Source organism: Dermacentor variabilis, chromosome 1, assembly GCF_050947875.1.
Source record: "Dermacentor variabilis isolate Ectoservices chromosome 1, ASM5094787v1, whole genome shotgun sequence".
Taxonomy (NCBI): Eukaryota; Metazoa; Arthropoda; class Arachnida; order Ixodida; family Ixodidae; genus Dermacentor; species Dermacentor variabilis.
In genome coordinates, this window is record NC_134568.1 from 252,495,231 (window position 1) to 252,508,160 (window position 12,930).

General features: G+C 46.7%; 1 protein-coding gene across 1 annotated transcript; it reads left to right on the forward strand.

Annotated features, from left to right (window-relative positions):
• Positions 1-708: 708 nt before the first annotated feature.
• LOC142560916 (tubulin alpha chain-like) lies at positions 709-6,872 on the forward strand. The gene is made up of 4 exons (XM_075673340.1): positions 709-852; positions 4,116-4,640; positions 5,655-5,917; positions 6,216-6,872. Exons 1-4 carry the CDS (start codon positions 850-852, stop codon positions 6,772-6,774), a joined length of 1,350 nt encoding a protein of 449 aa, XP_075529455.1. The 5' UTR covers positions 709-849; the 3' UTR covers positions 6,775-6,872.
• Positions 6,873-12,930: the final 6,058 nt, after the last annotated feature.

Below are 12,930 nucleotides of genomic sequence, written 5' to 3' on the forward strand. Positions count from 1 at the left end.
TGTTAAGGGCTACTTGGCCCAGGTTCGTGTGTGTGTGTCGACACAAAATTCGAGCCTTTTCCTCCGGCGTCCGCGTCAGACGCCACCTGCGTTTTCGTCTATACAGTTCATGGCGAGTGCTCTGTAGCTCTAAATTTAATGTAGGTATCTCGGAAAAAGATCACACTGAAATTGACCGCCAAGATGACTCTTTCATTAGGCCGAGTTTCATTTACTTGTCATGATTAGTTAGTTCACAGCAAAGTTGTAAACGTTACAGAATTCCCTTCTGCTGTCAATACATGGCCGTCTACGGAGGGAGTACGGTTAAAGAAAACGGCTGTAACTCTAGTTTTATCGAAACTATCCAGAGACAAATTAAGTTACAATTAGCCGCAAAGAGGACTCTAACATTACCCCGAATTTCATATGCTTTTCATGAATACGTAGTTCACCGTGAAGTTGTAAATATTGTGAAATTCCTGCCTGCCATGCAGCGGTACTTGCACACGTCACTACTTCATAAAAGAATAAGAATAAATCACTCTATAGTCAAAAGATGTATTCGTTGTCTGTGACCTACAATAATAATAACAATAATAATACCTATGCACTCTACGTGCGTCGATTGAGGTAAAACACACCACAGCTTCGCTGCTAGACCTTCTTCACTGAGTGGAAGGGCTGAGGATTTTTTTTTTTTAATATCTGCTACAAGACAGGTGGCCAGGCAGTCAAACGAAACTAGCGAATACTTCCGCCCCGAGGCCAGTTTGCGACGCCCCGAACCACGTGACAGCTGTCGGCTTTATAAAGGGGAGTGTTTGCGGCGCCGCTCGTAGTTCAGTACGGCGCAAGGACCGACCAAACATGGTAAGCACTGTCGGCGGCGCGCGTTTTTTTTTTTTTTTTTTTTTTCTGGTGAGGGTGGATTTCGAATCTGTGTACAATGGCGTGAGACATTTCCGCTGTCTTTCTTTTCTCTTTCTTGTAACACGGGGTACGTAGCAGCTTGATTTATACATCACTTTTGTTTTCCGCCCTGTATCTTCATTTCCCCACGATGTAATTGAGGATTGACGTAATGGCGCACTATATGGGTTCATTTTGACCACCCGGGGTTATTTACCGTGCACCCAATTCAGGGTACATGGGCATTCTTGCATTTAGTCCTCGTCCGAATGCGGCTACTGTAGCCAGGATTTGATCCCGTGACCTCCGGCTTTGCAGAGCACTGCCACTGCGCCACTTCGGCGAGTGTTATCTTTTCATTGTCTGCGTGACGCATGCATAGTATCAAAGCGCACGGATAACCGCTGAAGTATTCACTACTTTATTACGTAAAGGTTCATATTCTTTGACGCAAGTCCCCTTTAGGCCATCTGCCAAGCACTATAGTTACCATTTTCTTAATAACTAGCGCGCTATGTTATCGGCAGTCGACGTAGCATCTGATTACTTTTGCGGAGCATCTGGGACCCCGCGAGATCAAGAAGGATGCAACAATCGCGTATTACAACTCGTATGCTTTCTACATTTAAAAAAACACTTTATACATAAAAGAAAAAAAAAGTGTAACTGCCATTTTCAGGATACCGTAACTTGCTTGCTTACGTTTTAGTTCGTAGTTTGCTCAGCGATATTCGGAGCGCGTGGCTACCGTGTTTTCTTCACCCTTGGGCTCTGGGCACACTGAGAGCGACGGCTTCGAGCGACGAAACGAGCCGTGAGTGAACGCTCTCTCTAATATCTAGAATTCATCGTCCACACGTGCTATGAGTGACTAGCTAGTAGCACGAAGCCGTAACAGGATGTGTAACAGTGACAGTACCGGTTGTCGCACGAACGATCAAATGACTGAATTTCGAAAGGTGTAGAGGTAAACCTACTGCAAGACCTTCAGCGATACTTTATGCTGCTCTGTACAGCTGCACAGGTCAACTTTATTAAAGCACTCGTCACACCAGTTCGGGCTCGCATTTGCTGCCATCATACCGGTATCACCGGGAAGACTGCGGTGTGAACCGCCGTGGTGGTTTAGCGGTTGAGGCATTGGATTGCTAAGCGCGCGCGGTGGCGGGATCACATCCCGGCCACGGCGGCCGCAATTCAATGGAGGGTGAGATGTTTAAAAAAAAACAAAAAAACAGCGCGCCCGGGTGCCTTGCACTAGTTGCACGTTACGGATCCCCAGGATGTCAAAATTACCGGAGTCCCTCACTACGGCGCGCCTTATAATCATACCGTGGTTTTGGCCCGTAAAACCCCCGAATGCATCTTCCTCGATCGAGTGAGGTTCCGCTTGTAGACAAGCGGAAGCGACAGCGAACTCTACTGCGTCGCTTGTCACTGTAGCGCGCAAGGTCGCTTGCATCGGGTATCTATTCAAAGCAAGCCTTTGTGGCACATTTTGACTGCATGTCCCCCGCGATAACGTCGCGCTCAGTGATAGGCGGTGACGCGTTTTTCGCCATGCGGTCGCATCATCGCGATTGAATTGCTGAGCACGGCCCCACCGGGCAGTGTCCAGCTCGTAGCCTTTACGAACCATCGCCGCTACCGGTCACTAACGTTCCTATCATGCCGTTGAAAGCTGAAGTTGAAACGTGAAATAATCGTGTCGTGCCAATGGTAAGAGTCGAGTATGCTTCGTTCATATGACGGCGCCGTAACCATGTTTACAACTCTCTTCTGACGGGTGAGCGTCGAGACGAAATGTCAGCGCGCATTCCATCTGTTTTCACTGCCGTCTGCAACAGCCCTTGCAGCGTTCCTAACGTTTAATGAATGAGAATACGCTGCAGCGCTTCTTTCACTTGTTCTTCTACTATTCCCGATGCGGGCACGTTAGTTATGCAGAAACTATCGACGATGTAAGCGAATAGCAGAGTGCAGTTCTTCAGTGTCAGTCCGACCTGGAAAAAAAAAAACGGCCGCAATAGCGCGATTTATTCCCTTCAACAGCTGGCGATTGTACTCCTGCAGAATTCTCGGTGCTGATTAGTCCTAACTATCGGTGTTAACGTGTGCACTGCAATCGGTCGAGTTGGGTCGCCACACCCCACGCAGTCAGGCGGCGCCGACCCCACACAGCGGTCGCTGATCGCGGCCCGATACTATTCGCATGCACTCGACGCGCTGACCTCACCCGGTAAGGCCACTCGACCCCCTATATATTGTCAGATTCCTGTAATATGCCCGATAGTTTCATCAGTACAAATTTACGCGTCAGTTTCGACCTGCGTCGAACTCTGAAACTGGCACTCCGCGTGAACAATCGGTATCGGCAACCTGCATTAGAATGCATTGCGAAGCAGCCGTGCAGTGCGTGCGAAACCCACACTTCAACAGTGCATGAAGTAATTTCGGGAAGATTCACCCCCCCCCCCTTTTTTTTTTGTCGCTAGCTTTTACGAATGCCGCCCCCTGCTCCCGTAGAGATCGTTTATTCAGCGGCGCGCATCAACGAACATAATCGGAGGAATTCGAGTCCAGGGACTCGAATTCACCCACGAACAATAACAAAATTTTACTCCCTCGGTGCATGCAGAAAACGCCATCGCGGCATCGCGAACAGGTTTGCATAACAGTCCCTCGCTAGAGTTGGCAAGCATCCTCCGACTGGCGTTCAAGGGATGCTTTCGCAGGCCGCGACTTCGCAGCTCCCGTAACCACTTTTCTTCACTGCACGTATGAACCACACACTCCTAATTGATACACTGTACGTGCTTGCTATTCCTGCTCGTGACTTTCCCGTTGCTGGGCCCCATGTCGCGGTTTCGACTCCCCAGTCGCCGTGGCAGCGCGCACCGATGGAGGTAGAATGCGGGAACAGTGGTGTAGTCTTTTGGTGGCCACCTTGACAAAGACCCGGGTAGTGGAAATTAATTCGGAGCCTCCTACTACGGCGTCATGTCAGCCCCACTGCTGCTTTGGGGGCTTAATTAAACCCCATAATCTTTGTTGTACCTCCGTGTCTATTCATGGAACGCATGGGCATACCTGCATACCAGGTTGTTAGATTTCAGAGTCGCTGACGCCGTGCAGACAATAGAAGGGTTCATTAGTCCATTTGTTTTTCCTTCCTCCTGCTCATGCTGCCTCCTAGTGTGTTCCCTGTTGGGTTTATTTCGCAGAGAGAATGCATCAGCCTACACATCGGCCAGGGGGGCGTGCAGATCGGCAACGCATGCTGGGAGCTGTACTGCCTTGAACATGGCATCCAGCCTGATGGCCAGATGCCCAGTGATAAGCTGAACGGCAGTCAAGACTCTTCATTCGACACTTTTTTTGCCGAGACGGGCGCTGGCCGATATGTCCCGCGCGCGGTGTTTGTCGACCTCGAGCCCACCGTTATCGACGAGGTGCGCTCTGGCCCCTACCGCAAGCTCTTCCACTCGCAGCAACTAATTGGTGGCAAAGAGGACGCTGCCAACAACTACGCGCGTGGTCATTACACCGTCGGCAAGGAGCTCATCGACGTAGTGCTTGACCGCGTCCGGAAGCTGGCCGATCAGTGCTCGGGTCTACAGGGCTTCCTCGTCTTCCACAGCTTAGGCGGCGGTACCGGCTCCGGATTCACCTCGCTTCTTACGGAGCGTCTTTCAGTGGATTACGGGAAAAAGTCCAAGCTCCAGGTCTGCGTCTACCCAGCACCTCAGGTGTGATTTCTTTACAGCCTTTGGAAATCGCGATTAGACGCGATGAGCGTTTCGTTAAACTGCAGCAGGTTGCCGCCTCTGAAGTTTGCTTTTCATTATCCAATATCCCCCTAGAATTCAGTGCATGATCTGGAAGAAAGCAGTTACTAAAGCGGTATACCTTTTTAGAACATGCGCAGATTTCTGAAATGTTAGCAACGAGTACTCCTCTTCAGTTGATTTACGGACGCGGATATTGGCAACATTGGTGATGACTAGTTGGTTGATCTTTACAACTATGTTCAAGCTCGACTGAACCAATTACGCACAGAAACAAAAACGCGCTTTTAATGCCCATGCATTCTTTGGCCAGTACCCCAGCACACTCTGCCCGTCCCGTGACGCCTCATGTCCTCGAAATCAATGCATATTTGGTCAAGGTAACACGTGCAATCCTTAGAACGGTAAGAGTAGATTATTCGTAGCGAGGATTAAGCATGCATAAGCTAAATAAACAAAAGCTAAGTAGCAGCAGTCAAAATGCTTGCGCATTAGTAGAGAATTGTTACCATTTTTGTATCTTCTTCGTGACATTTTTGTCCTTGTTTCAATCATCCTCTTTCAGCATAATTCTAAAGACGCAGGTATCTTCTCCCTGGGGCAGTGAATAGCATCTAACACAATCGAGCGAAAGGCACCAGGTCTATAAACGAGCTTGCGCGATTGTATGCAGGAGAACTCGTGTTTGTTAACAGCGCCAGTGGTTGTCACGTGACACAACGAAAGTACATGCAAATTCTAAACATGAGGTGGTGCTTACGTGTAAATTTAGTGTAGTTGCACCGGGTACTAAGAACGGCGACAGAGCAAGGGACTTCTGTGGTCATCTGTATGTTAGACATCGAACAGATTTTCTTAACTACAAGTTGCTGTCGATTTCTGCGCTTTGTGCGCAGAATCCACTCCCCTTGTACTATCATTTCCAACATGGCAATGGAATTTCGTCTTCAACACGCCAATGTTGAACCTGTGCAGGTCTCAACTGCTGTTGTGGAACCCTACAATGCCTTGCTGACCACGCACGCGACCTTGGAACACTCGGACTGCGCCTTCATGGTTGACAACGAGGCTATCTATGAAATCTGCCGGCGCAATTTGGACATCGAACGGCCCTCCTACCCACATCTGAACCGGCTCATCAGTCAGGTCGTCTCCTCCATCACGGCTTCCCTCCGCTTTGATGGTTCGCTCAACGTCGACTTGACGGAGTTCCAGACAAACTTGGTGCCTTACCCTAGGTGTGTTCCACCGTTTCTGAGCTTTCTTTCCCACCTCTGTTCTAAACTCCTTAGCGATTTTTTTTTCTCGTCTATCATTCTACAGTCGCCCGCATACAATCATATAGAACGCTGTACATGCAATGCTGCGATCTCTGCAATACGACCCCTTTCATGCGTCCCATCCCGATGTCCTCTCGGATCTACAGCCTGAAACACGTTCAGCCGAAATCCATCTTAACCTGCCCCCCTTCCCCACATTTTTTTTACTGTAGCAGCATATTCGTGCAACTCGCTTACCTTCCCTGTGCGCATGCAGGATCCACTTCCCACTGGTGACCTACGCACCCGTCATCTCCTCCGAGAAGGCCCACCATGAGCAGTTCAGCGTGAACGACATCACCAACGCTTGTTTCGAGCCGGCAAACCAAATGGTTAAGTGCGATCCGCGCAACGGCAAGTACATGGCCTGCTGTATGCTGTACCGCGGCGACGTGGTACCTAAGGACGTCAACGCTGCCATTGCTGCCATAAAGAACAAGCGCACCATACAATTCGTCGACTGGTGTCCCACAGGGTTCAAGGTGGGCATCAACTACCAGCCGCCTACCGTGGTGCCCGGCGGTGACCAGGCCAAGGTTCCTCGTGCCGTCTGCATGTTATCTAACACGACAGCGATCGCCGAGGCCTGGGGCCGACTGGACCGCAAGTTTGACCTGATGTATGCCAAGCGCGCCTTCGTCCACTGGTACGTGGGCGAAGGCATGGAGGAGGGAGAATTCTCAGAGGCCCGTGAGGACATGGCCTCTCTCGAGAAGGACTACGAAGAGATCGGTATGGACTCAAACGAGGACGTCGATGAGCACGAGGAGTACTAGGCTGAGCGCTACATTCCCTCAGCAAGGACGAAGACCTTCGCCTAAGTTAACTGCCGTTCATGTTGCAAATTTTTGTCATAAAAGAGTTAATTGCTCCACTGCATTATCACTTCTTCGAACGTTGGATTCAAAAACTTGATTGTTCCCTCTCAAATGGTGGTTCCGACACGCTGTCTAGCATTCTCCGTTAAAGTTTTTTCCTTTAAAGGTGCCGAACTCCATACATCTGGCGCGTATTTGCTTTATACTCGTTTCCGTGCGCCTTCTCTGCTCTGCGCTAGATTGCCCCGACGGCGCTCCGTCCCTGTAGCTTGAAAGTGTGCACGACCAGGATTTAAATACAAAACCTTTCCTGCTTTGTTTCCATTGTAACCTATAGCTACACGGCACTTCGCCGCATGTCAAAAGTGGGGGCGAAATGCGAAAAACACCCGTGTACTTAGATTTAGGTGCACGTTAAAGAACCCCAGGTGGTCAAAATTTCCGGTGTCCTCCACTACGGCGTGCCTCATAATCACAGTGGTTTTGGCACGTAAAACCCCAAATATTATTATACTATGTCAAAAGCACGTGGTATACATTATGAAAGCGCACCAACATGCAGTCGCAAGCAATGAGCCAAAAGAATGTCAGGCGAGTTGTTTGACCGGGATCAAGTACATAGGTTTGATGCCTTTTTAAGTTTACAATAACACGCTTTCTTCAGTCGCAGAAGAAAGTGAACTGGAGTACAACATAAACGATTTTTTTTTTTAGGCAGTGTGAGCAGGTAATCTCTATTTACCCCCGTCTCTAGTCGGCACTCAAAATATCCCGAATTTGACGCTGCGAAGACTGGCACACCGTTCCTTATCGTCGGCTTTCTGGTAAAAGCCGCCGAGGATTCGGCAACTGATATCGGTGGTGCGCTGCAAACATAAGGTGTTTCACGTAACTTTAAGCAAGAATTTAAAAAAAAAACTGTTAGCTGCAGCTGAATGAAACCAACGGCATATGATACTACTCCATAGAGTATTTTTACATTCCGTTTATTCAGTTCATTAAGGAAGATCAATTAAGCAAAATTTATATTAACTTTAGGGCCAAGTGCATTTGTTACCTTGCAGGGGGCATTCGAAAACGACCAATCCAAAATTTTTTTTTTTTCTGTGGCGAAGTACAAGCTGCGTGGCGATTGCTTTCGGCGTTTAACGAAAGCCCGTGAAATATAGAAAACCACGTGACTGCACACGTGCGCTATCGTATTGCAGCGCTTTCAACCGTGCGTCGAGCCTATCGCTTACCAATGATGCGGGCACTTCCTTTCAATGTGCCGTCGCCAAAGGTGCTGAAGTGCGCACTGTGAAGTCTTTACCTAAAGGCGCGGCCGCTCACTTCGACACGGTCCGCGCACCCGGTTCTTACGAAGCGCGATTCAACTCTATGCAATACGATAGCGCATGAGCGCAGTCACGTGTTCCTTCAAAAACCGAAAACAAAATCGCCGCGCAGCATGTGCGGTGCCACAAATTGGATCGGTCGTTTCCGAATCTCCTCTAAAACACAACAAAACGCACTTAGCCCTAAAGTGACTATTGAAAGTTTTTGCGTAATTTATCTTCCGTAACCAAGCGGAATATAAAATAACATACTCTCAGGGGCGCCGCATCTCGGCAAACTATATGCTCTTGTATTCATCCAGCTACTGCTAACCACCTAGTTTTATTTTAATCCTTCGTGCAAGTTACGTGAAACACCCTGTGTAGGCCCCACGGTCAACTTGTCCTGCGACTTTCGTGGTCATTAACTTGGGAAGATGAACTACCGCACCCGATGCGGGTTCTCCGCTTGCGTGCTTGATTAATGCGCTGAAGCTTTCGCGCCATTGGCAATTGAAAATAGAAAAAAACGAAATGGCAACTGCCTTGCAAGCCACCGCTCAAAGTACTGCTCACAGACGAACGCTCTGCGGAAGAGCAAAAAAATGTTCTCTAAACACGTGCCAACAAATAGGGCCATTTTTCCCTTGCATGGCCAACAAAACTGGAAGAAGCGCGCGGAAAACTGCTGAGGAACCGATCTCAATAAAGTTTAGTGTACCAGTTTTGAGCTAGTTGCTTCTGTAAGTAAAGGTTTGAAAATGTTGGATGAAGTGCAAATCAAACTATAGCTAATTTCTCGTAATTTCTCGTAACGTCGTGTGCATGCGTGAGTTACGAGAGCGACACCTGGCGGCTTTTTGCTGGCGACTCTTGTGATGCTGTCCGACAAACACTTAATCATGAAAACTTATGCGAACAAAATTTGTCGAAGATGTTCAATGAGAATGCTGTCAAATAAAGTAAAAGTGAGATCATTTTGGCATACTAAAGCAACAAATATTCGTTGCTTTATTTTACAATGTATTACTTCGTTTTTAGTGTCCCCTACCGACCGGTGCTTTTGGCGCAATAGAGCTGACCTGCGCAAGCTCCAGTACAGCTACCACAGGGTTTCCTACAATGACAGCTACAGTAGATCTGTTATGTTGTGCGGAAAGGCGTTGCTAAATTGAGCGCACTGCTATCGTCCAAGTTTTTTTTTTTTTATATGTGCGTGTTTGTTCAAGGCGAGGCGTGGGCTTCAGTTCAATTTCCACCTCAGCTAAAGCACGAAATTTATTGGCAAAACGTTGAGTGCACACTGTTCGTTAACGTGCATGTCCGCGCTGCTGCATCCAACACGCTGTGTGCCGCAGCCACGACGAATGCTTAGTACTACACGAAGGAACGCCGCGCTATGCTCGTTCAGTCTGCATAACGCAGGCTCTGAGTGCACTACAGGCAGCAAAATGCTGGAATTCTTTATAAATGTTGATATGGTGCAACGGAGTCTTCTTTTATAACTGTTGGATATGGTTGCAAAGTGTATGGTGTTGCAGAGAACTGCGAGTGCCTCAAATATACTGCAAGGTTTGGCATGTATTGTTATTCTGGGAATATGCGTTAGCCATACTACTTTTCATCCATTAATTATTTTTTTTCTTCGTGTACACTGTGCATAATTTTATGCGAATAAAAGTGAGGTCATTTTTTAAACCTCTCGGCAATGTCATTCATTCTCATCCTATTCTCTCACGTTCTTAAGGAACGTACAGGAGCAATTGAGTTATTAACATCCTAATTACGTGAACTTGGACACAGGCCGCTCATATAGTTTGACACAAGCTTTAAAAAAAATACGAGGACTCCTAAGCACTTCCTGCGAGTGGTGAATGCGAAATCATTATTTATTTATTTATTTTACCTCAAATACCCCAGTACAGGGGTGTTACATGAGGGGTGGGCATTCGTACAGGGTTTGTTCGATGTGCGCTTTGAACAGATACAGTGGCTGTAGAACAGAGTAAGGCTGGAGTGGTGCACGACGTGGGGCGGAAGGTCATTCTACTCCTTGGCTGTTCGAACAAAAAATGAGCGAAGATGTGCAGCTGTGTGGGCATGTGCAGGATAAACGGTGTTTTGGTAGTTAGTACGGGAAGATGTGAGGGCATGATAATAGGTGCGTCAGACAAAGAATGGAAGAATTTGTGAAAGAGGATTAGTCGAGCGACTTTGCGTCGCAATTCTAAATTTGCAAGATGGGCATTGTTCTTCAGTTTAGTGACACTTGAGTGACGTGAGTAATCTGAATATATAAACCTAGCTGTCCTATTCTGAAACAATTCTAACGTTTTGGACAGATTAGATTGGTGTGGGTCCCAGACGGCGCAAGCGTATGCAAGTTTTGGGCGAACTAATGTTAAATATGCTAAAAGTTTCACAGGAGCAGGACCAAGTCGTAGGTTTCGTCTGAGCTAGCCAAGAACTTTCTTTGCTTCGTTAGAAATGTTTACGTGGGACAACCGAGTGAGGTCTGGTGTTATGGTTATACCTAAATATTTATAGGAATTCATGGGTGATATTTCGGAGCCGCAAATGAAGTATGTCGGAGTAGGATAGGATTTTCTGCGATGGAAAGAAACGACAGATGTTTTCTTAATGTTCAGAGTCATTAGCCAATTTCTGCACCAGGTTTCAATAGTTATTAGGTCATTTTGGAGGGTCTGGGAGCCATTAAGGCAGTTTATAGGACGATAAATTACGCAGTCATCAGCGAATAAACGGATATTAGACGATATATTAGTAGCCAGCTCGTTAATATCAATTAAAAATAGGAGGGGACTGAGAACCGTACCCTGAGGTACACCTGAGATGACAGGACGTCGGGATGATGAAGTCTGGTTGGCATAACCGAACTGTTTCCGGTTAGAGAAGAAATTTTTCATCGAGTTTAGAACGGCATTGTCAATATTTAGGCGCGAAAGTAACAAAATAAGACGATTATGCGGTACTTTATCAAACGCTTTTTCAAAATCTAGGAAAAGGGCGTCTACAGGAATATTGTGATCAATACTTGAGCTTACGTCGTTAATAAAAAGCGCTAGTTGTGTGTCACACGAAAAGCCTTTCTGAAATCCGTGGTGGCTGGGGTGAAAAAATATGTACAGATATAAGAAAATTGACGGTTTGAGAATATATTATGTGTCCATTAGTTTCCAGCACACGCATGTTACTGATATTGGGCGGTAGCTTGCAGGTGAGAATGACTGACCTTTCTTGGGTATTGGGATGACCTTGCCAACCTTCCACTCTCGTGGCACCACTCCAGATGACAGTGATCGCTGCAAGATATGTGACAGTATGGCAGCAGAAAAATGTTTCGTGCTTTCTAAAACTTTAGAATGTATACAATCGATTCCAGCTGAAGATTACACTTTTAAGGAATCAAATACTTAACGATACCATTAGGTTCGAAGTTGACATTATGCATAACAGGGTAATCGCGGTAGGACACACATGGAAATACATGGTCAGGTTCTTTAGTAAAGGCCGAGCAAAACGTGGAATTCAGTGTTTCTGCAATTTCGAACTCCGGGACTGGAACGTTTTGTTGATTGGATAACGAAATATAGGTTGGGTTTACGGTGTTCCAAAACTTTTTGGGGTTTGTGCGCAGCATGCCTGGCAGGTTGGAAGAGAAGAATGTTTGCTTAGCGTCTGAGATCATGGATTCATAAAGTTTTTCGGTTTTACGATATTTTTCCCACGCGTGCTTGGAGTTTGATGTTTTAGCTGACCGGAAGTGTCTTTCGTTTTATTGTTAAGGCGTTTTATTGTGTTATAGTACCATGGGGAAGAAGGCCGTTCTGTAATGGTGATGGTGGGCATGTATGTGTTTATCAATTGCTGCATTTTGTTTTTAAAGAGGTCCCAGCTTTCGCCGACAGAACGATTGGGAAAATCTACAAGGAACCAGTCGCAGAAAGAGACTAGGTCGTCATTCATACCTTGATAGTCGGCTTTGTCGTATAAGGTTATTGTTTTCTTTACTTTCTTTGGATTGGGAAAGTTATATTGGAAAGTGGCATGAATAACTGTGTGATCACTTAGGCTGGTTAGATTAGAGACGGACTGAATTTTATTGGGTTGGGACGTTAAAAATAAATCTAGCAGGCTTGATGAATTATGAGTCGTCCGTGTAGGGAATGTAGTTATTTGGGATAAGTTAAAGGTTAGGCAAGTATCTATACAGTCACTTTCAATATTCTGTTTTCAAGTCGTTAATGGTAAGTTTGACCAAGTTATGGCGGGGAAGTTAAAATCCCCAATTAAGAGAAGAGGAGCATGATCCGAAGCTGAAGTTAATAGTTGAAGAGCATTGTAAAACTCCCCGATGAACGAGGGATAGGAATAAGGGGGGGGGGGCGGTAGCAAGCGCCATCGGTAATGGGTGGAACGGCAGCTTTGCAGCGAATGAAGATAATTTTAAGATTGGAAGGAATGTCGACAGCGCAGCATTTTAAACTGTGGTGAGCGGCGATTAACACCCCACCCCCACGCCTGTTTTTGCGATCGCAACGAAAGATATCAAAGTCATTAAGTAGAGGAAGCAATTCAGAGTGGGAAATTAATGAATTCAGCCATGTTTCGGTTAGCACGACTAAGTTACGTTTGATTGCCTGTGACGGCTGAGCAGGGAATCGTGTTTAGGCAATATGATCCTAATATTAGTATAAATAAGTGAAAGAAAGTTGGCACTGGACTTCAGTAGGCAGCTATGGTGCACGTGGGAGCACCGTTTGTGTAGTCGGGTCAA

Excerpts from the sequence above, each read along its gene's own strand:
- LOC142560916 (XM_075673340.1), top strand. Across the intron at positions 4,641-5,654 it reads GCGTCTACCCAGCACCTCAG|GTCTCAACTGCTGTTGTGGA; the intron begins GTGTGATTTCTT and ends GAACCTGTGCAG. Across the intron at positions 5,918-6,215 it reads AACTTGGTGCCTTACCCTAG|GATCCACTTCCCACTGGTGA; the intron begins GTGTGTTCCACC and ends GTGCGCATGCAG.